Here is a 21,997-nt window from a genome sequence, read left to right as displayed (position 1 = left end):
GCTCAGTTCAGGAGTCATGTCCTACAAGAGGACTTTCTGATTGCCCACTTGTTCATGCAGAAATCCCCTTCCCTAATTTCTTTATTTTCTTTTTTGGTGAAGCAGCATGTTGTAATTGCTTAATAATTGCTTATTGAATTGAATTGTAAATATCTCATATTTATTTTTGTACAATAGAATGTCAAATCCTTAAATATTTTAAGTGTTTTTTAACTTTGTTTCTTTAGGATCAAACATAATCCCTGGCACATGATGAGTAGTCCATAAATATTTCTAAAGTTGAATGCCATTTAATGGAATTCCATTACAACCTAATTCAATCATCCAGATATTTCCAAATATCCCATTTGAACCAAACCTTGTGCTAGAGGTCCCACAAGGCAGAAAGTAAAGAGGGAGAGCATTCTAAGTATAAAGCATGAAGGAAAGAAATGAATGTTGGGTATGCAGAACAGAAGGAAGGCTAGTTTGACTGGAGCATAAGTAGCATGCTTACAAGAGAATAATGTGAAATAAAATTGAATTTTTAGAATTTATTTTTGTACAGATATTTTGGATATAATGTAAACAGCCACAAGTGCTGGCACTGAGAAAGAGGGAACCAGGGAAGGCGATGAGCTCCGAATGCCCAAAGAAATGAAAATGGGCCAGATAAATTTCCTTTCTGAAAATAGATGGGTGCTCACTCTACCTTAATGACCATTTAGAATGTCTTTATGATACCTTATGAACACAGAGGCAAAGCAATTCTTCCTTGACTCTGATCTCTGGATCTCCATTCCTCTCGATAAAACATCATCTTTGAAAGCCTGTGTTTAAGGGATGGGAGAGGGAACAAGCATTTATTAAGTGGGTATTATGTGGTAAACACTTTAAAATATTATCTCATTTTGTAATATTCTTGAGGAAAGAATCTGAGGAATGAACCTAACTAAAAGCCTGCTCCTGCATGCTATTTCCCCATTATCTCCCATGGAAGCAGGTAAGCCATATTAAACAGAAGACAAAAACCTTCTAAGACCCTCTTCCCTGAAGAAGTTAAATGTTTTCCTTGTTGACAGTTTCCATTGTATCAGAGATTCCTCTAGTTAGATGGTGTTATCTATGCCAGGCAGGATCTTACTTCAGCTATTCCAGGCCAGTGAAGATTTTTTGTGAAAGTCCTTCAGAGCTTGACTTATATCATTTTTTGTAGCTATCTATCCCTATGGCTGGCCTTCCTTATGTCTAAACTCAATCCCCATTGCTTGACAACAAACTCCTACCCTCTGCTCTCAGTGAGATTAGAGAAAAAAGCAAATGAGCTTCCTCCAAATCATGGATTTGGACAAATAACCTTATTTGTGTGCCACAGATCCCTTTGGATAGTCTGGTAAAATTTATAGATCCCTTCTCAAAATCATGTTTTTAAATAATTAGAGTTAACACTAAATTTCAATTAGAGGTAAATGAAATTAAAGATATAATCTTCATTCCCATCCAAATTCTCAGATCTCTATGAAATCTATGGTCCCCTATTTAAGAATTCCAGTTCCAAATCAGAAACCTGCCAAGAGTATAAGAAGTAGAAAATGAAGCATTTCAAAAACGTTGCCCTGAGTGCCCAGGTTCTAAGTCCAGATCATTCACTAATTTGCTATATGACCTTTTGCTCTTGGGACACATTTTCCTCATTTGTAAAACAAGGCATTGGGTTTCAGGTTCCTTCCAAAGCTGGCATCCTGGAAGCTTAGAGTCTTGTCTCATTAGTAAGCATCTTGGACCATTTGCTGACACTCAGGAGATGTCAATTTAGTCATTATTTCATTATGCAGGAGCTGATTAGACATACAGAGGGCTAGCCAAGTCTTTTGTGTCTCTTCCTTTTCCCTTTCTTCCTCCTGCTCCCTGCCTTGCCCTGTGTGTTCAGCCCCTGCCTAGCAGGTAAAGTGAGATAGGCAGAAAGAACTTCCATCTAGGCTGGGATAGACGTCTGTGAGACGGGGGACCAGCAGGAGTCAGCTCTGTTGGCTACTGTGTGATCTTGTCATTTCAAGTCTTTCAAGGCTCCAGAAATTCTCACATCCCAGAATCCCAGATTTGGCAACATCACTGAGCATGTCTGATTCAGAAAGACAGATTCTGCCTTTCTAGTGTTTTTCAGAGGCTTAGGCACTGGGTTTGGTTCCTCAAACAGCTTTGTTCTGTGCCTCAGGAGCCTGCCAAGCTGACTGCTTATTACTTCATGATGGATTCTTTAAATTCCCTCTACAGTAAATTCCCTTCTCAAGCTTTAGCCCGGCCTTGCCATAGGGCAGTCGGCATACCCCTGGCAGCAAGCTAACTGAATGCTGGTGTGGATTCACTGGAAAGGGTAGTAGTATATTATGCCCAGCGCTGTTTTTCAAATATGAAAAGGGATTTCTTCGAGGCCTCGATGGAGGATCTGACTTGACAAAATTGTCTCAGACACCCCCATTCTGAGACCTTCTCCCTCACCTGTTTGTATACCTATTACTCCCCCTAATCTGGGCCATTACATTTCTCTGTCTCTGTCTCTGTCTCTCTCTGTCTCTGTCTCTTTGCCTCTCTCTGTGTGTGTCTCTTTCTCTGTCTCTCTCTTTTTCCACTACTCTGTCTCTCTGGCATTTACTAGCTGTGTGACCTTGGGCAAGTCACTTAACTTCTATTTGCCTAGGAGGCAGCTGGGTGGCTCAGTGGATAGAATGCTGGATCTGGAGTCAGGAAGATCTGAGTTCAAATCCAGCCTCAGACAATTACACCCTGAACAAATCACTTAACCTCTGTTTGCCTTAATCCACTGAAGAAAGAATGAAGAACCACTCTTGTGTCTTTGCAAAGAAAACCCCATAGACAGTATAGTCCACAGAGTCATGATTCATCTGACATGACTGACTAACAACCAAGGTCAGTCTGACTAGACTTCAGAATATACATGGGGGAATGATGTGACTTTGGAAGGATAGATCACAGAAAAGGACTTCATATTTTAGCCTGCAAACAATAGAAGGCACTAGATAAAGATCTGGACATGGAATCAGGAAGACTATGAATTCCACTTCTTCCTTCCAAAGCATATGATGTTAACAAATCACTTAACCCTTCAACACCCCAAATGACTAAGAATTGCAGAGAAGGTTCTAACCTACAAAGGCAGAAGGGATTGCCTCATCCAGGAGTTCTCTACACCAAAGAATTCAGAGGTCCAGTCCCTGTTCCTTTCCTAGAAGTAATAGGGAGCCAATTAAGGTTTTTGAGCAAAGGAAAATAATGTGGTCAGATTTGTGCTTTAGGAATAACATTTGGATGCAGATTGAAAAAAGGAAGATGCTTCAAGCAGGGAAACCCAGTAGCAGGTCATTGCAATGTCCTAGGAAAGAGATGATGAGGACCAGAGCCAGGAGTGTGCCCCCAGAATGGCACAGATATTGGGGGAGTGATCAGAGAAGATAGACATTTCTGGGAAAGAGGAAGCAGTACGATTACATCAGATTTAAGAGGATAGACCATCATAAACAAACAGAGTAGCTTCAAGGGAAAGAAACAAGGTAAGTCTTCCTGGAAGCAGGAAGTACTTGAGCTGATTTTACAAGAGGACAGTGATATGACTTGGCAGAGATGATGGGGTATCAAATAAGATCAATTGATTTCAAAGATGAAGAAAATAAAATTAAAGATTATCAGAGTAAAAAGATACATAAAGATCATCAAATTCAACTTCCTCCTTTGACACAAGAGGAAACTGAGTCCCTGAGATGTCAAGTGATTTGTCTAATATCACAGAGCTAGTCACGGGTAGAATCCACATTCCAATCCAGATTTTCTGACTCCAGATTCAGTACTATTTCAATTCAATTCAAGAAATATTCACAAGTACCTAATATGAGGTAGGTGCTTGGGACTAGACCATGCTTGGGTGAGCCCAGTCCTTAGGAACATACCACGTATTCTCTGCCTGATGCAGGCTGGGAAGGTGAGCCTGCCTCTTGACATTTGTGATCCTATGGATTGGAGAAGCCCAGCTTCCCACAGGTCTACACAGGTATTCAGGATCTATCGCCACTCTGTTGGGGTGGCCAAGATTCTCGTCCAGCAGCTAGTCCATGGGTTCAAAGGTGAACAGGAGTGGCTTGAATATGATGGATGGGAAACAGATGTCTTTAGTTAGAGTATACTCCTGACAGAGATTGGACATGATCAATATGGGAATTTGCTCTACTTGACTATGTATATTTGTCACACAGTATTTTTCCCCTAGTGGGGAGGGGGAAAGAGTGGAAGGGAGAGAAATAAATGCTTGTTCATTGCAAAAAAAATTAATTTTTAAAATGTAAAGAAGTCAAAAGATAAAAGAAGCTAGAGGTAAGATGGGAGTTAAGTAGCAAGTAGATGGTCTTGAAGATCAGGTGCATGGGAAACAACTGAACAAATTGTAATTGCATGTAATAGAACTGATGCAGATTGAAGTGAGTAGATCCAAGAGAACAATCTACCTGATAACAACAATAACATAAAGGAAAACAACCTTTAAAGACTTCGGAACACTGGTCAGTGGAGTGACCAATCCTGATGGTAGACAATAGCTAGATAAAAAAATCATTTATTAAGCACCTACTATGTGCCAAGCTCTGTACTAAGCAGCTCTCAAAAAGCTTCTGCTCTAATGAAGGAGGACAGCATATAAGGGAGCTAGAATCTGGAATGGGGTAAGCATAAGACTATACGCTGTGACATGAAGGTCTGATTCTGAACAAGATTAGGGAAAACACCTATCAGAGCTCAGCATCCCAGGGGAATATTCCAGGTTTCCCATGGGAAAGGGATGTAGGGGATAGCCAGAATATAGGCAGCATGGTGCAGGAAGTGGTCTGATGGTGAAATATATTCCTGCCTCTGAGAAGTGAGGTATGTAGATTGTAGATTGTGGGTCATAAATTTAGAACTTGGAGAAGGGCTACTCATAAATCATCAGGTCCAACCACTTCATTTTTAAAGATAAGGACTGAAGCTCAAATTGATGAATTGATTTGGCCAATATGATGGCCAGAATTCGAAACCAGAACCTCTGACTCCAAATCTATTAAGTTTTCTATGGTCATATAACATTTTATTTTGTCTTTATATGTCTTTTTGTATTTATATGTCTTTGTTACAAGAAAGAACTCTGTGCAGGATGTGCAGTCACTGGCAAGTGAAAATAATGTAAAAAAAAAAAAAAAGCCTGTAAAGCACTATTTTTTTTAATCAGATTGAGACCTCTCAAAAACCAGTAGAAAAAAATAAAATTAGACTATGTTCATCATGAAAAACATCTATATCATTTAATTCCATTAAGATTATGGATTTAGAATGTAAACTGCTTGCATTTTTGTTCTTCCTCCCAGGTTATTTATACCTTCTAAATCCAATTCTTCCTGAGCAACAAGAAAACTGTTCGGTTCTGCACACATATATTGTATCCAAGATCTACTGTAATCTATTTAACATGTATAGGACTGATTGCCATCTTGGGGAGAGGGTGGAGGGAGGGAGAGGAAAAATCGGAACAGAAGTGAGTGCAAGGGATAATGTTGTAAAAAATTACCCTGGCATGGGTTCTGTCAATAAAAAGTTATTTAATAAAATAAATAAATAAATACATAAAAACAAAAACAAAAACAAAAAATTAATTAATTAATTAATTAATTAATTAAAAAGATTATGGATTTAGGTATATCCTAAGGCCCTTTCACCTGGAAAAAAAGAATGAATCATTATATTGCAATTCATCATAGACTCACAAAGATGATGATACAGGAGGTTATTCCAACCACCCCTCTGCCTCAGGGATTATAACCTCACCTGGACTCTCTAACTCTCCAGAATCTCCATGGAAGATTCAATTGTTAGGCCCACCCAGGCCTCTGACACCCTCACCCTGACCTGAGAAAATTCCTTCTTGAGCCTGTAATCTCTCCCACTACAGTTGAAATCTTCCTCCTATTCTGCATAGCTAACATCAATAATAATAACAATAATCATTAAATGTATATAGCACTTACCATGTGCCAGTCATTATGCAAAGTGTTTAATGATTATTAATTCATTTAATCACCTGCCATCTGGGGAAGGGGTGGGGGGAAAGAGGGGAAAAGTTGGAACAAAAGGTTTTGCAATTGTCAATGCTGAAAAATTACCCATGCATATATCTTGTAAATAAAAAGCTATAATAAAAAAACTCATTTGATCTTTACAACCCTTTGATATAGGTACTATTATAATGTCTATTTTACAGATGAAGAAATTGAAACAAACCGAGATAAAGTGGTGATCACACAGCTAGTAAGAGTCTGAAGCTGGATTTGCACTTGGGTCTCTGTGACCATAAGCCTAGCACTCTATCCATTGCGCCATCAGAATTGAAAAATTTAATCTCTTTGGAGAGATTAAAATCAGTGAATTCTCTACATAGCATCCCGTCTTTGTCTGCAAAGGATACTGTGTTCTTGATTAACTCTTACTTCTCAGAAGCACATGAACAGATCAGTATTCAAGTAATATCTCCCACTCCTCATTGCATCCAGGATTTTTGAATGACCCAAATAGATCACATGATTTAAAGAGTCCTAGCCAAATAGCTTTGACTTGACTTTGCTATGAATTACCACACAGTCTCTTCGTATTCTGATTTGTCTTTCCTTTTTTCTATTTTTTATTATGAACTCCAGTATTAAATGAAATGAGCTTTTCCATATATGCAGTAGAAAAGAAGAATTGAATTATATATGACACTGCAAATCTATTATGAATCTCTTGCTTTCCTTTTTAAAAATGCATTCAACATACAACTTTCAAAGTTATCCTGATGACTAATTCTTTCTGACTTTCCTTCTGTCTTCTATTATGTGTTTTTTAATGCTTCAGTGAACTTTTTAAAGTTTCTATTTTCTTCTCTCTTTTTTTAGTTATCTAATCCCTAGCTCCTCCTATTCCTTCTCATCGCCTGACCTTAATTTTATTTGAGTCCATCCCAAAAATTAGAGATCTCTATGAGTTTCCACTTGAAAAACATTGCAATACTTTTCAAGTAACATTGACCCTCATCTAGGCAAACCAGTAATGAAGAAGTAAACAAGACAAATGAAATGTTACCATGATAATATAATAAAATAGTCTAAGTAGATGACACTCAGCAAACAATGGTACAGATTCATGACAATAATAGTGATCACAGCAATTATGTACCATAATCTGTGCTAAACACTTTACAGATATTTTCTCATCTGATCCTCATAACAACTCTTGGAGGAAAGTGCTGTAATTATCATCACCATTTTACAGTTAAGGAAACAAAGGCAGATAATAGTTAAGTCAGTTGCCTAGGGTCACACAGCTAGCAAAATGTTTGAGGATGGAGTTGAACTCATGTTTTCCAGATTCCAGAGCCAGTGCTCTATCCATTGCACCTACTCTCCTACTATTCCATTTATCTTGTCGATATTTTATTTAGTCAAGAATTTTTCTCTTAAATATTGAAATTTTTCTCTTAAATATTGAAATATGAAATGTATTCTCTTTCCCTCCTCCAATTTTTTTATAATGCAACTTTTTAATATGTAGATCATATTTAGCTCATTTGAAGGTTTTTTCTCGATATCATTTTATTTTTCCAAATATATGTAAAGAGAATTTTCAGCATTCATTTTTGTAAGACTTTGTGTTCCAAATTTTTCTCCCTTCCTATCTTTTCTCTCTCCTCCCCAAAATAGCAAGCAATCTGATGTAGATTAAATTTGTGTAATTCTTTTAAATATATTTCCTTATTTGTCATGTTGTGCAAGAAAAATCAGACCAAAAGTGAAAAAAGAACATGAGAAAGAAAAAATAAACAACAACAAAAAAAAAGTGAAAATACTATGCTTTAATACACATTCTCTCTCTCTGGATGCGGATGACATTTTCCATCTCAGTTCTTTTGGAATTACCTTTAATCATTGCATTGTTGAGAAGAGCCCAATCCATCATAGTTGATCATCACATAATCTTGTTGTTACTGTTATACAGTGTTCTCCTGGTTCTGCTCACTTCATTTATCATCAATAAGTGGTAAGCCTTTCCAGACTTTTCTGACAACAACCTCTAGAATTTCACTTACATAAAAATAAGCAATAACTTCATATTTAATGTTGCAATTCACATGATTGGATACAAACTTTAGGGGTTCATTCAACAAAAGAATACAACAGAGCAGGAGTATTAGAGACAATGACCTATGGAAGACATACATATGGAGAAAATTACCAATTCAAGATTTGCCCAATTACTCCTCCTAATCTCACTGATACAATTTTATTTCTTTTTCCATGACAATTATTCTTTCCTTAGACCCTTAATAAGGTCTTTCACTCTCCAGTAAGACTGTTTCAAAGGGATAGTTTGCTCATGAGAGTATATAAAGATGCTGAATATTCCTAAAAAATAGAAAAGGCTTAGGGAAAGGGTGATAGGATTGTTATCTTCAGGTATCCAAAAAGCTATTATATGGGAGAGAGATTCAATTTGTTTTATTTGGCCTCAGAGGGCAGAACTAAAAGACACAGCAGAATTATAGATTTTGATTCAATATAAAGCAGCTAGGTGGCACAGTGGATAGAATGCTTGACCTAGAATCCGAAGGATCTGAGGTCAAATCCAACCTCAGACATTTACTAGCTGTGTGACCCAAGACGAATCACTTTAAGCCTATTTGCCTCAATTTCATCATCTGTAAAAATGAACTGGAAAAGAAAATGTAATGGTAAACTACCTCATTCAAGTATCTTTGCCAAATTTGCCCAAACAGGGCAACTACTAAGCAATCGAACAACTACAAAAGAAAGTTTAACAATTAGAACCATCCAGAAATGGAAGGGGCTACCCCTCGTCACTGAAAATCTTCAAGTGAAGGTTGGATGTTCACATATTTGTAAGCGGCCATGTTGTAGGAGAAGTGCTTAATCCTCTAAAAATCAGAATCTCACAACATACGTGTATATACTCAATTCTAGAGTCTTTACATATCAGGAGTGTATGTGATATAATTGAAAAGTATGCATTGCCCAAAAACTTGTATCTATTTTGTCTTTATATGTAAACAAGATCTCAAAAAACTCATAGTCTGGTAGAAATGGAATTGGAACAATAACATGAAGCATTTAGTTTACAGTGACTTCAGACTTGATATGTTTTCCTTTTTTTTTTTTTTTACAAAAAAGGCTCATACTTTCTATAAAAAATTTACAAAATGACATTCGTATAAAAGTGTGAGATTATTATAATTTTATAACAGCACACAAACAAATCTTAAACATAATAAATATGTAAGATACCAAGATATTTTTATTGGTAAATTTGGTGTTTTTTCATATTTACAACAAAAATAGTTAAACATCATAGTATTTTTACTGCGGTGAATAAGCCTGTTTTTCAGTGAAAGGTCACTTCCCCTCATCAGTAAAATGAGGCATTTAGAGGAGCAGATCTCTAAGGTTTGTTTGGAGACTCTGTGTCACTGAATCTTGATTTCAGAAGGCAAGCAGACAAGGATATCTGTACCTATACATTATAATCCTTGGAAGGTAATATTGTCCCCAGTCCAGCTTGACAGATCTATATCAGTCCAGGATCAGTCAAAAAATTGCTTTTTTTTCTCAATCTAGATGATTCATTGGCTAATACAGGATCCCTACCAGGAAATTGTGCTATAATTTAAAATCAGAGTTTTAGAGCTTTAATTAAAACACTGGAAGAGAGGCATTGTATGGTAGTGAACAGAGAATCATTGTTGGTGCCATCGGGAACACACTGCTATCATCCAGGGCAAATACTGAAACAGATGTAGTGCTGCACTAGAACCAGGAAGACTTGAAGTTCAGTCCTGCCTCAGGCACTCACTCACTAGCTGTGTGATCATTGTCATTTAACCTCTCTGTGCCTTCATTTTCCCATCTGTAAAATAAAGACAGTTGACTAAAAGTCCTTTCCAGATCTAAATCTGTGGTCTTATGATATTCTAAATATTCTAGGCAATTCTTTAACACTACTGGTTTCAGACTTTGAAAGACTTAGGATTTCTGGTCAATACAGTGGCCAATCATGATTCAGGAGCAGCACAGATGATTTTTTTTTTATTTTCACTTCCTGACAGAAAGGTGATGGACTCAAAATGCAGAATGAGACACACATTTTGGAATATGGCCAATGTGGGAATTTGTTTTGCTTGACTATGCATTTTTTAAAATCTCGTTTTTCTCTCTCTGACAACCAAGCAGAAATTGAGAGGGAGAGAAAATCAATGCTTTTTAATTGGGAAAAAACAATTTTAAAACTACTCATTAAGAAAAGGTGCTGCCCTACATTAGCAGAGGAGACTTCCTTATTTGAGAATTCACTAAACCCATGAAATCATAGGTCCAGTCTTCATTCTCTAGTCCTAAATTAAAATCCTCACCCTTACCTATGTGCATGAAAAGTCCCAAAAGTAACAAAGATGTTAGCCCCTGAATGGAAGCAGAGGAAATAAAATCTAGCTATTTATGTTTTTTTCTATTTGAGTAGAGAAGAGAAAATACTCCAGCCTGTAAGGTGTGCCAAGGAGTGCACTGCTTAAGAAACCTAGCCCCGCCCCTGCCAAAGCCCAGTCTCCCCCAGCCCAAGATACTTGGAGCTGAGCTAAACTGGTATTTTCCCAGGGGCCAAGCAGCAGGCAGGAAACAATGTTAAGAAGACACCGAAGCAGTTTGACAGCATTGTAGAGATTTCCTTTTCTGACACATGCCTGGGAGAAGCTGGGGCAATAAGAAACAGACAATTAGGAGATTAGTGGCCTTTGTGAAGGACAGAGTCTTCCAGCAGGTTTGGGCTTCTCAATAAAAATCACCTGTCAAATGTCTATACCTTGAAATTTGCCATTTGTATGTTTGGTCACCCAGGACAGTATTGGACCCATACACCAATGTCCAAGGAGTGAATTTCACAGGCCAGGGATTGAAGAAGCAGAAGAACAGAGAATATCACAAGAAAGGCAATGTGATCTACACAGCAAAGAGAGGAGCCGACTATGACTGGGGAAAGATGAATTGGAATTGAAAGATGCAATATATTAACCAATTCAGGGGAGCAGAGGAAGTGGGTAGGGAGCCAGAGCTATTCAGCAACCAAGGAGAATAGTGATGTCTACCTAGAATGGGTAAGAACTAGCAATATAGGAAAAACTTGATACTTGTGAGAATTAAAAGTTTTCTTAGGCTTAAATTTAGAGCTGGAAAGTATCAAGTTCAAATCCTTCATTTTATGGACAAGGAAAATAAGGCAGAAAGTGATTAAGAAACTTGCCCAGATTCACATAGCTAAAAAGTATCTGAGACAGGATTTGTATCCAGGTCTTCTGGCCTCTACCTACTAATGAGACTTTCTATCACCTAAGAAAACCCTTCCATTAAAGATGGCTTGCAAAATGGATGGCAGTGTATTCATAGACCTATATCTCATCTCAGGCTAGAAACCTGTGAAGAATTATTATTGTTGTTTTGTTAAGTTATGATCTCCCCCTAAAAGAAGATTGTACTAAAGGGAAGAAGGTCCTTATTTATAGTGAGAAAGTCCCAGCCCAAATCAAAGAATTTTAATTACATTTTTCTTTAGCACCTTCTTGTACTATTATTACCTCATGGTTGCTATTGCTGTTATTAGTGATACTTTATATATAAAACTCCAACAATGATGATGAATGACCATTTGTTTGATTACTAGCTGTACCCCAGAGTTAGAAATCCTAGGGCTTGAAATAACTGTCTGATGTGACTGACTCTTGATCCTGTGTGTTATAAGTGATAATAAGTATCACCTAGAAACTACAATGGATGTGACCTTTGATACCTTAACACTAATTATGACCTTTGAAAGTAGAAGCAATGGGACAGTTTCATCCCAGAATCCTAAAGGGAATGAAATGTGTATGATGACCTTCCCAGTTTCTCTAAGTCCCCAAGTGACTGTGAATGTGTTTTAACTTTTTCAACTTTTCATCCAAACAGAATCTTCAGAAAATCAAAGAGATGTGCTGAGAGTTTGGAGTTTAGTCCCAACTGTCACAAGCTGAGTCCTTTTCCTTCTCTGGGTGACAGTTTCCTCACCTATAAAATTAAGATATTAGACTAAATGAATTCCAAATTGCCTCTCAAAAAATATTGATATTACAGCCTTTCTATCAATAACAACAATAATCCCCCATATCTATAGGACTTTCTCTTCCCTAAGTGACTTCCTTCACTGTCCCATTATTATTTCCTTCATTGAATATCCTGCCATGCTCCCGAAGAAGCAGGGAAATTAAAGAGACAAGAAAGCTTTGTTGAGACAAAACCCATTCATTTACTTATTCAATCCTTCGTGGAAAATCAGCAGATAGAATGGTAGATTGAGATTCAGGGACACACGGATTGGAATCCCACTTCTGACACTTAACAAGTGTGTGAACAAGTTATTTAACCTCAATAACCCTAAGGCAACTCTCTAAACCTGTAAATTATGGGTGGCTTAGAGTCTATTCCTTTGTGTAAGCTGTTCCCATTTGTGAAAAATCACAAGTCCCATGGGCTCAGCATATTCATTCAATAGCTGAATGCTGGAGCAAGTTCTTGACAAGGAGACCTCACCCATTCCATCGGTCTTTAGCCTTTTTCCTACATGGACAAAAGCTAAAACCTTTTTAGTGATTGAATTTAGCTCTTAGAGAATCTGACCATTTGGAGAGCATAGTCAGCCAACTTCCCTCTCACCTGTGGCCTCTTTATTTGTTTGGGGAATTTGGTTTGATTGGTTTCTCAATGTTCTTGGCTCCCTCAACCTCTCAGTGCCAGAGGACATCATAAGCCAAGACAAAGCCTCTAGATTAAGGGATCTCAACCCAGGGTCTATAGCCTTGTATATAACTGTATTTCAGCATAATTGTTTTCCTTTGTAATCCTAGTCATTTTATTTTTTTTTTGTATTTAAAAGCATTGTTCTCAGAAGGGATCCATAGGTGTCACCAGACTGTCAAAGAGTCCATTAAAAAAAGGTGTAAGCCATTTTTATCTCAGTGACATGAACTATCTGAATAATTTCAGCCACATAAACTATGCTTCTGTCTTAGTTATAAACACAATTGACTCAGGATGAATGATAAGTGTATTTTATTGAGTATACATCAAAATAGGAACAGAAAAAGATAATAAGTGAGCAGTGGAGGAAAGGGGAGGTAAAAGGACAACTGACTGGGTGTCAACCTTGAAGAACCAGAACTTTTCCCTTTTGGTGATGGAGAATGAATTCTGGATTGGCATGAATAAGGTAAGGATGTTAAATTGCCTATTTTAAATGGGAGAAGATGTATCTATTGCAGGCATGTAAACAAACCCCGATCTGGGTGGAAACATATCTGTTTAGGAAAATACGAAGTCCACCAGTGGAAGATTGCAATCTGATTAAGAGATTGAGAAGTTCCACTTATGAGTAAGAGATGGAATATTTTATTGAGAAAAGGGCACGATTATTTAAAAGGAGGGGAGACCGCCTAGCTATTTTTCTCCCCTATCTGACCAAGATAAAAAGTCAAGTAATAACTACTGCCTGGTCCAATCAAGAAGCCCATCCAGAGCAGCAACAAGGCAATAAAACACTCAGAAAGAGTTGGCCAAAGACACTATCCCCTCAAGGATACCCTTGGAAGAGAATAAGGAGTGAGAGAAGAGGATGATCTCATCCTCAAACAGTTCCTGAGAGCCAGACCCAGAGGGCCTGGGGCAAAGGTATGTGCTTAAGGTGAAAGAGGAAAAGAAATTGAAGAGATAGAGTTGTGGGTGCTCAGGTGGATACAGGGAGCCATCTCTCCATTATCGGCTGGTCCTCTTGCCCATAGTGGTGGAGGAGACAATCTTGGTGCTGGAGCTGCCACCACTAATCCCAAAGCCACTTCCACCGCCTAAACTGCTACCCAGCCCATGCCCAGAGTAGCTGCCGAAGGCTCCTCTGAGGGATCCGGAGCTGACACTGCCACCAACCACAGCTGTAGGGGGGAGAAGCAAAAATAATAATAATTAATAAGCAATATTGGGTTAGATCATTAGATCAACAAATAGGAGATCAAACCTCCCAAAATCCAAATTTTGTTCAATACATGAGCAAGAAGACATGAAGGCTACTTACAGATGTTTACAGCACTCTGGCATTCTCCAGACATCCTGTGGAATGAGAAAAATTTGTGGTGAATCATAAGCCATCCCTGCATCTAAACAGGATTTATTCCTCTCACCCTACCAAACAGAGGAGAAAACTCTCTGTTTTCACACCTCCTGTTTCATTTGAACAACAGTTTCTGAAGGAAATCTTTTTTAGGTCTAACTAAAGTCCTTTATGCTTACATGTCTGATGCTTCTCTAGAAAACTATTCTGGTATAAAACAGATCTAGCTATTTATCTTAGAGGTACCTATACCCCCATCTCACCTGCATTCTTCTCCTTCCAGAAGCTTCCTGTATGTGGCAATCTCAAGATCCAGGGCCAGCTTGACGTTCATCAAGTCTTGATATTCTCGCAACAGCCGGGTCAGCTCCTCCTTGGCCTTCCGCAGGGCCCCTTCCAGCTCAGTCTGCTTGCTGAGGGCATCCTTCAGGGCCAGCTCCCCACGCTGTTCAGCATCACTCACAGATGTCTGCAGAGTTTGACACTATAGGGGGCAAGAAAGTGTTAACTGTTGGCACAGAGACTTGAAAAGTCTACAAATAAATTGTAGGGGGTAGAGTTAAGACTCAAATGCAAATCCTTTGACTTTACAATGTTTTAAAAAAAAGCTTATTAATTCTGATTCCAAATTCATAATTCTGTTATATATACTACATGTCTCATTTATTTTAAAAACCTAAGAGAGTTGTTAGCTATCATCACTGTTGTTGCTATTGTTATTGTTATTATAGAAAACTGAGGATTGAGAAATAACTCACCCAAAATCATTCTGCTAGTTAATAGCTAAGACCTGGATCCAGGTTTCCTTATTCTAGCCTTTTTAAGAAGAGGACAAGTGTCCATCTGATTTGTTTTAGACACTTCATCTGTTTGCCTCTCTTGCATTATTCAGCTTTGTCATCCCCCCCATCCCCATCTCTTTTTCACACTTACTTGCTTCTTGACGTTCTCAATCTCAGCCCGAAGCCTCTGAATCATCCTGTTGAGCTCAGAGATCTCACTCTTGGTAGTCTTCAGATTGTCACCATACAGGTCAACAGAAATCTGAAGCTGTTGAACCTAAAAGCCATGGAAATGCCAAGTTGGGTCAATTCTCCATTTTCCAAGTTAGAAGGCATAAATACTCATTCCCAAATATTAAATAATCCCTAATCATCTCTACCTCATTTGGGAACACATCTATGTGGACCCTCTGAAGCAGATTAACCATCATTTGCTTAGCCAAGGCTTTTACTTAAATTTGCCAAGGACATATTGATGAATGGTGGAATGATCTTTGAAATTCCAGAAGCATGCCCCCAGATCATCCATCACCCACCTCGTTCTGGTACAGATTTTGAGCCTCTTCCTTGCTCTTCTGGATGATATTCTCATACTGCAGTTGGATCTCACTGATGATGCTGTTCAGATCCAAAGATCGGTTGTTGTCCATGGAGACGATCACAGAGGTATCACTGACATGATTCTGCATCTGTGACAGTTCCTACAAAGCACAAACATAGATTCTAACCTTGGCACCCAAATGTATGTCCTTCTAAATGATTTCTGATTATTACAAATCTGGGTTTTTTTTTCAATTTAAATAGGACTAGACCATAAAGGCTCAGACTGGTCGAAAGCTGCCAGCTCTAGGAAACATTATATAGAGGAAGAGATGTTGTAAAGGAAGTGTTTTGGTAACTTTAAAATGGTAACTGGAGTGTGATCTATTTCTGCAGGAGGATAATTCTACTATTCTGCAATAATTGAGTTTCAAAAACTCAATTCAATTTAGTTCAATATTCACTGTTCAAATATTCATTTGCATATAAAAAGATTTCTCTGCTCTTAACTCAGGGAGCACCCCATAGGATGGAACTGGGTCATTTTCACCAATAAAATCTTTGACCCTGAAGAATTCCACTAATAGAATCAATCATGTCCACCCATAAAATCTCTGTCTCATGATCACTTCCACCATTTTGAGTTCTTCTCCCAATGAGTTTTCATTTTTCAGACAAGAAAAAAGAGTTCCTTTAAATGGACAGGGAATAATTTCTAACCACCAGTATCACAGATCCAGAGGAAAATAAAGAAGTTCTTACCATTTCATAAAGGGTCCTTAGGAAATTGATCTCATCATTTTGGGCATCTACCTTGGCTTGCAACTCCACTTTGTTCATGTAGGCAGCATCTACATCCTACAAAGGGAGGTGGATAAGATAGTATTTTGTTACTGGAAAGACTGCAAGTACCAGAAGAAGTATCTCAGTAAGATTTGCAGAAGTACTTAGAAAAAAACTAATTAAAGGGACAATGGCCAATACTATATCAAATTCTACCTATACAGGAAGTTTTAAAGTCTATCGGGGGAAAGGGAATTAATTAATCAAATGAGCTATCTGCACAGTCTAAATTTCTTAGATCCTGGATCAATTCCCCAATTCCCTTTGACTTCACAGACCTAGCCACAATTAAGTGGAGTCGGGTTTGGAGTATTAATTTGGTTCAATGGAAATGGATAAACCAGATGAGTCAAGTCAAAGAGTGATCAAAAAAGGAAAGCAAAGGTATTACAGGAATTTTTCTTCCATCTTCATCATCAGTTCAATTCAGTAAGCACTCATTGACTATCTACCTACTTGTGCAAAGAGCACTGTTCAAGGCTCCAGAGATATAGACACAAAACAATTATCAGTCCCTCAGAGAGCTCACATCCTACCTTTTTGAGGACCACAAAATCATTCTCAGCAGTAGTACGCTTGTTGATCTCGTCTTCATATCTGTTGGGGTCAGAGAGAAGAAGGGAGGTGGGAGAGGGAAAACATGTTTAGCTAGTGTTTCTTGAGCCACAAAGAGGCTACAAAATACTCAGGTGAAAATGTCCAGAAAATTAAACTTTCCAGAATTCTTCCATGAGAGTTTCAACTCTGGAAATCAGTCTTGAGACTATAGAAGCAAAAAGAAAGTTTGAAAGTTTGTTCCAAAGGAAAAGGAATTTTTAAATTGCCTCTACACAATGCTACATAGAGGGCATCCTCATCCAGGTAAGCTGATGCTAACAGAGGAAAAGAATTCATGATTTCTACCCAATTTGGCCATCTCCATTTCTTAATAATATTTGAGCCTCTTCGGTACAGTGTAGAAACAGCCACAAGAAGAAATAGTTGTATTTTCTCATCACCATGTGCTTATTTGGTCTCCAATTTCATGTGATAAGCTACAGTAGTTTATTCTTTTTGTTAGAATTGGAAATCAGAATCATAGGTGTCAGACCTGAAAGGTACTTTTACCTTTATCTAATTATCTAATCTAATTTTCATGTTACAGATGAGGATAACTTGGACCCGGAGATGTGACTTGCCCAAAATCACTCAGCTGATCAGTGATAGAGCTGAAACTCAATACTAGTTCTCCTGACTCCCAAGCCAGTCCTATTTCCATTACTTTTGGCCTTTTATTTGACCATGCTAGCACATCAAAACTGCCTCTGATTCTTGAACCCCAGCTTGGAAGAGAGCTGGGCTTGGAGGAAAGATAACAAGCTCTGTTTTAGTTGTGTTGACTTTGAGATATTTGGTTTTAGCTGTCAATAAGCCATTGGTGATGTAAAATCAATTCTTTGTTCATTTGTTTATTATTTAACCCTCAGATTATTGAATTCATTGAAGATGTGTATGTCTAGAGGAAGGAACATGGACTCAATGGCCTTTGTTGAGCCTTTAGTATTTCCAACTCTAAACTATGTCTAGAAGTTTAAGGAGAATGGATTGAGAATGGTTATCTGCATATGATATTTGATTTCCAGAAAATTAGACCTGGGAAGAGACTTCATAAATCAACTAGCCAAGCTCCTGGTAGACTGCTAATCCCTGCCACCCTACTCCAGGTGAAACGTACTTTTTCTTGAAGTCTTCCACACTGTCCTGCATAATCTTCAATTCAGACTGTAGGCGGCTTTTGTCATTGACCAAGCTGTCCAACTGTTTCTTCAGGCAGCTAATATATGACTCAAAGTAAGGTTCTAGGTTTTTGCTAGATGTGGTAGTCGTCTGCTGTTGCAGGAGATTCCACTTGGTCTCCAAGATTTTGTTCTGCTGCTCAAGGAATCTCACCTACAGTTAAAAAAAATAGAAATAAAAAAAGAGAAGCCAATGGTGCAGCTAGGTGGCACAGTGGATAGCCAAAAAGTCAGTGTCAGTATCTGGAGCTTGGGGCAGTGCAGTTCAGCTACAAGCCCTGGAAGGGAACCACCAGTTCAAAAACAGAATAACTCAGTTCTTCTCTTCCATCAGTGGAGTTCCCGGAAGAGAAATGCTTTCCATCTGAAGAGAAGGGAAAATGGGGAGTGAATCATCTAATTTTGACTAGAAATAGAGGGAAGAATAATCCTTAATTCAGAACTCAATGGGACCTTAGAAACAAGTAAATCTCATTTTCCCTATTTCTTAAATGAAACATTTATATCTTTAAGGTTCTTTCTCTGATTTTCAGTAGAGTTATAGTAACTACAAGCTTTCTTCTAGTGAAAAGAGCTTGGTAGGTCACAGCAGGCTAAGGGCTTAGATTAAATATGAATTCTTGGTTTGATTTTGGTGGCAATTCCTGCTTACATGGTTCTTTACTATGCTCTTGGAAATGCCAGTAGAAGGACAGTTAGTCAACCTTTACACACTTATTAAGCATTTTACAATGTAAGCAGCCATTGTGACAAGCATTGGAGATAACAAAGAAAGTCAAAAAAAATACACTCTAGAGAAACTCACATCCTAATGAGAAAGACAACATGCAAATAATTATACATAATTAATAATGGCTGAGCAAGTTATGGTACATGATTGTGATGGAATAAGAAATGATGAGCTCAATTATTTTAGAAATATTTGGAAAGATTTGCATGAAATAATGAAGAACAAAATGAGCAGAACCAAGAGAACATTGTATTATGATAGCAATATTATTTTAGAAATGACTTTGAATGAATGTTATTTTGACTATTAAAATACCCAAATTAACTATAAAGGCCATATGAAAAAAGATAGTATCTGCATACAAAAAAAGAACTGATAATATATATAGAATAATTATATATATAATATCTATTTGTCTCTATTGATAGCCATCTCTAGGGTGGGAGGAAGAGAAAAAAAGGAAATTTATATGATAATTCTTTTGTATATTTGAAAGGAATAGCAAGTTATATATAGTAGATTTGCAGTTTCATGTGCAGTCATCTTTTTATTACACTGTTATAAAAATTCTTGTTTTATTCCATAAATTAAAAATAAAATTTAATAATAAAAAATGTTCATGAAAAATATATAGTATATAAATGGAAAAAACTTGAAATGGTCTAGATTTATGTCCAGTGAAATAAGGTAAGATTAAAGTGGCCTCAAATGGTCTCCACATCTGTAAATAGTGAGAGTCAATGATAATCGCTAAGTTTATAAGATACATTCTAATACTAATGTATGGTAAGGTCATTAAGCTTAAGCATTAGAACACATAATGTGTTATGTGTTTTGATACTAATATATATAGTTTTTTTTAAAACCATGATATTCCCTACTTCCTGGCCTTTAACAAGAATAATAAATCATTAAGAACCAGGAGTTTAGAGGGACCATTAGAAGTCTTCTAAGGAAAACTAAGGCATAGAGAGGAAAGTTAAATATCTTTCTAGAGATAATTTAAGTGATAAGTAAGTGAGCCTGCATTTGAACACAAGTCTTTAGATCCCAAATCCAGGGTTCTTTTATTCAGTTCTTTTTAGATACATTCAAATGTTTCTTGATCTAGCCCTTGTATATAGGATAAGAAAGATTTAGACATATTTTAAAAGTCTATCTGAGTGGAGCTCCTGAAAGAGTTGTCCCAGGGACTAGGGAAAAGGCATCAGGGATCATACTCATGCAATTCTTTCGTAATGTGTGACTCAGCTATTTGAAGGCTGATTTGCTCTTTACCAGCCATCATATTTGGCTTAGTCCATTAGCTAAACCTGAAGCAGATATGTACTGGAGAAGAAACCATTCTTCCCAGATTTGTTTTTAGTCAACTCCTCAATAGAGTTAAGCCATATTCTTCCCCAAGCCAAAACTTTCTCAAAATAAGGAAGCCATTAAAGTGTAATTATTATTCCCACTTTACAATCCAAAGGATTTATCACTTATTCAATATATCATAGCACATCCTGTGAACTCAAAGTTCACCAGTAGCATTACTTTGGCTTCTATAATATTTTTAATTCATCCACTAGTTTCAGTAGGTAACATTCACATATAGCATTTAAATAGTGCTATGTGGCAAACCTTTAATTTGCAAAGTACACTTCACAAATATCATTTCATTTTATTCTCACAACTCTGAAGAGAAGATGCTATTGTAATTCTCATTTTATAGATAAGGAAACTGAAGAAAAGAAAAATTAAGTGAAATCCTCAGGGTCTGAAGTAGGATTTGAACTCAGATCTTCCTGACTCCAGGTGGAATGCTATATGTCATCCATCTGGAAACTAATCTATGATCCCTTCAGTTAGAGAAATGATTCCATTTTGTAGCTAGTAGAAATTGAAACCCAGAGAGGGTGACTGACTTGTTTCATGTCACATAACATCTTAGAAAAGAACCACAGAGTTCATTTAGTTCACATACGCATGTCTATCCTACAGAGCAGGAAACTGGCACAGGCAAACTAAGTGATGTGTCATGAACCACACAAATAACAATCAATAGAGAGATTTGAATCCAAGAGTTAGTCACTTTTTTCACTAAGGGTTCAAGACCTCAAAGCAACTCCTAGAGATACAAAGGTAAAATAAAATAGGACCCACACTTTTAAAGAGAAGAAAAAAAAGAAAAGAAGAGGAAATGACATGCCCAAGGCTCTCAACTAGTATTTGTCAGATCCTGTCCTCATTTCCAAGTCCTCTGATTCCAAATCAGTGTGAGACTCCAGAGCTCTGCATCCTAACACCTGCACTTATCTAGACTTAGACCAGCTCACCTTGTCAATGAAGGAGGCAAACTTGTTGTTGAGGGTCTTGATCTGCTCCCTCTCTTCTGTCCGCACCTTCTGGATCTCTGGGTCAATCTCCAGATGGAGAGGGGTCAGCAGGCTCTGGTTAATGGTCACCTCTTGAATCCCACCGACAGGGCACACAGCGAAGTTGGGTCCCCCTTGGCCATTAAATGCCCCACCAAAACCTCCAGCACCAAAACCTCCAGCACCAAAGCCTCCAGCACCAAAACCTCCAGCACCTCCAGCCCCAAATCCAAATCCAGCCCCTTGCCGGCCCCCTGCCACACTCATGCACCTGTTCCTCCCGAAGTTATAGAGACTTTTGCTGCCAAAGCCTCCAGAAGAGGAGCTGCGGCCTCCACCACCAGTGATAGAGACAGAACTGAAGGCAGCCCGCCTGCCCCTACCCACCACTGCTGACCCACTGCTAAAGCCCGTTGAGCTGGCCCGGATGCCTTGATGTCTGGCAAGCATGACTGGTGGAGAAGAGAGGACCTTCAGATAACTGTAGCAGCAAGAGGGGAATTAGGCCAGAGCCAGTAAATGAAGAGCCTTCTGCTCAGAGCTCCTATATATATGTGCTGGAGCAGCTGGGTTTGGTTACAGGGGCATAAAAAGGAAAAAATCCAAAACATCCCTTGGGCTGGGTCTTTGGCAAGAGCCCATCTTTCTTGTACCTGCTTTGTCACTAAACACACCTACAAAAGTCATTTGGAGGGCACAGTTACTTGGATCAGATCAATTGTACCTGCC

At 38.0% G+C, this 21,997-nt stretch overlaps 1 protein-coding gene across 1 annotated transcript; it reads right to left on the bottom strand.

Annotated features, from left to right (window-relative positions):
- Nucleotides 1-13,606: 13,606 nt before the first annotated feature.
- On the bottom strand, nt 13,607-21,742 carry KRT4 (keratin 4). The gene is made up of 9 exons (XM_012551749.2): nt 21,230-21,742; nt 18,121-18,335; nt 16,943-17,003; nt 16,326-16,421; nt 15,560-15,724; nt 15,175-15,300; nt 14,505-14,725; nt 14,206-14,240; nt 13,607-14,065 (listed from the first exon to the last, which is right to left on the bottom strand). Exons 1-9 carry the CDS (start codon nt 21,716-21,718, stop codon nt 13,893-13,895), a joined length of 1,581 nt encoding a protein of 526 aa, XP_012407203.1. The 5' UTR covers nt 21,719-21,742; the 3' UTR covers nt 13,607-13,892.
- Nucleotides 21,743-21,997: the final 255 nt, after the last annotated feature.

Source organism: Sarcophilus harrisii, chromosome 5, assembly GCF_902635505.1.
Source record: "Sarcophilus harrisii chromosome 5, mSarHar1.11, whole genome shotgun sequence".
NCBI lineage: Eukaryota > Metazoa > Chordata > Mammalia > Dasyuromorphia > Dasyuridae > Sarcophilus > Sarcophilus harrisii.
Note: the sequence above shows the minus strand (reverse complement) of the source record. Positions and strands in the feature narration are given on the sequence as shown.

Coding starts and splice junctions, on each gene's coding strand:
- KRT4 (XM_012551749.2), bottom strand. CDS start 21,718: ATGCTTGCCAGACATCAAGGCATCCGGGCCAGCTCAACGGGCTTTAGC. Junction 17,004..18,120: donor GTGGAAGACTTCAAGAAAAA/GTACGTTTCACC, acceptor TGACCCCAACAG/ATATGAAGACGAGATCAACA. Junction 15,725..16,325: donor TAAGGACCCTTTATGAAATG/GTAAGAACTTCT, acceptor TGTGCTTTGTAG/GAACTGTCACAGATGCAGAA.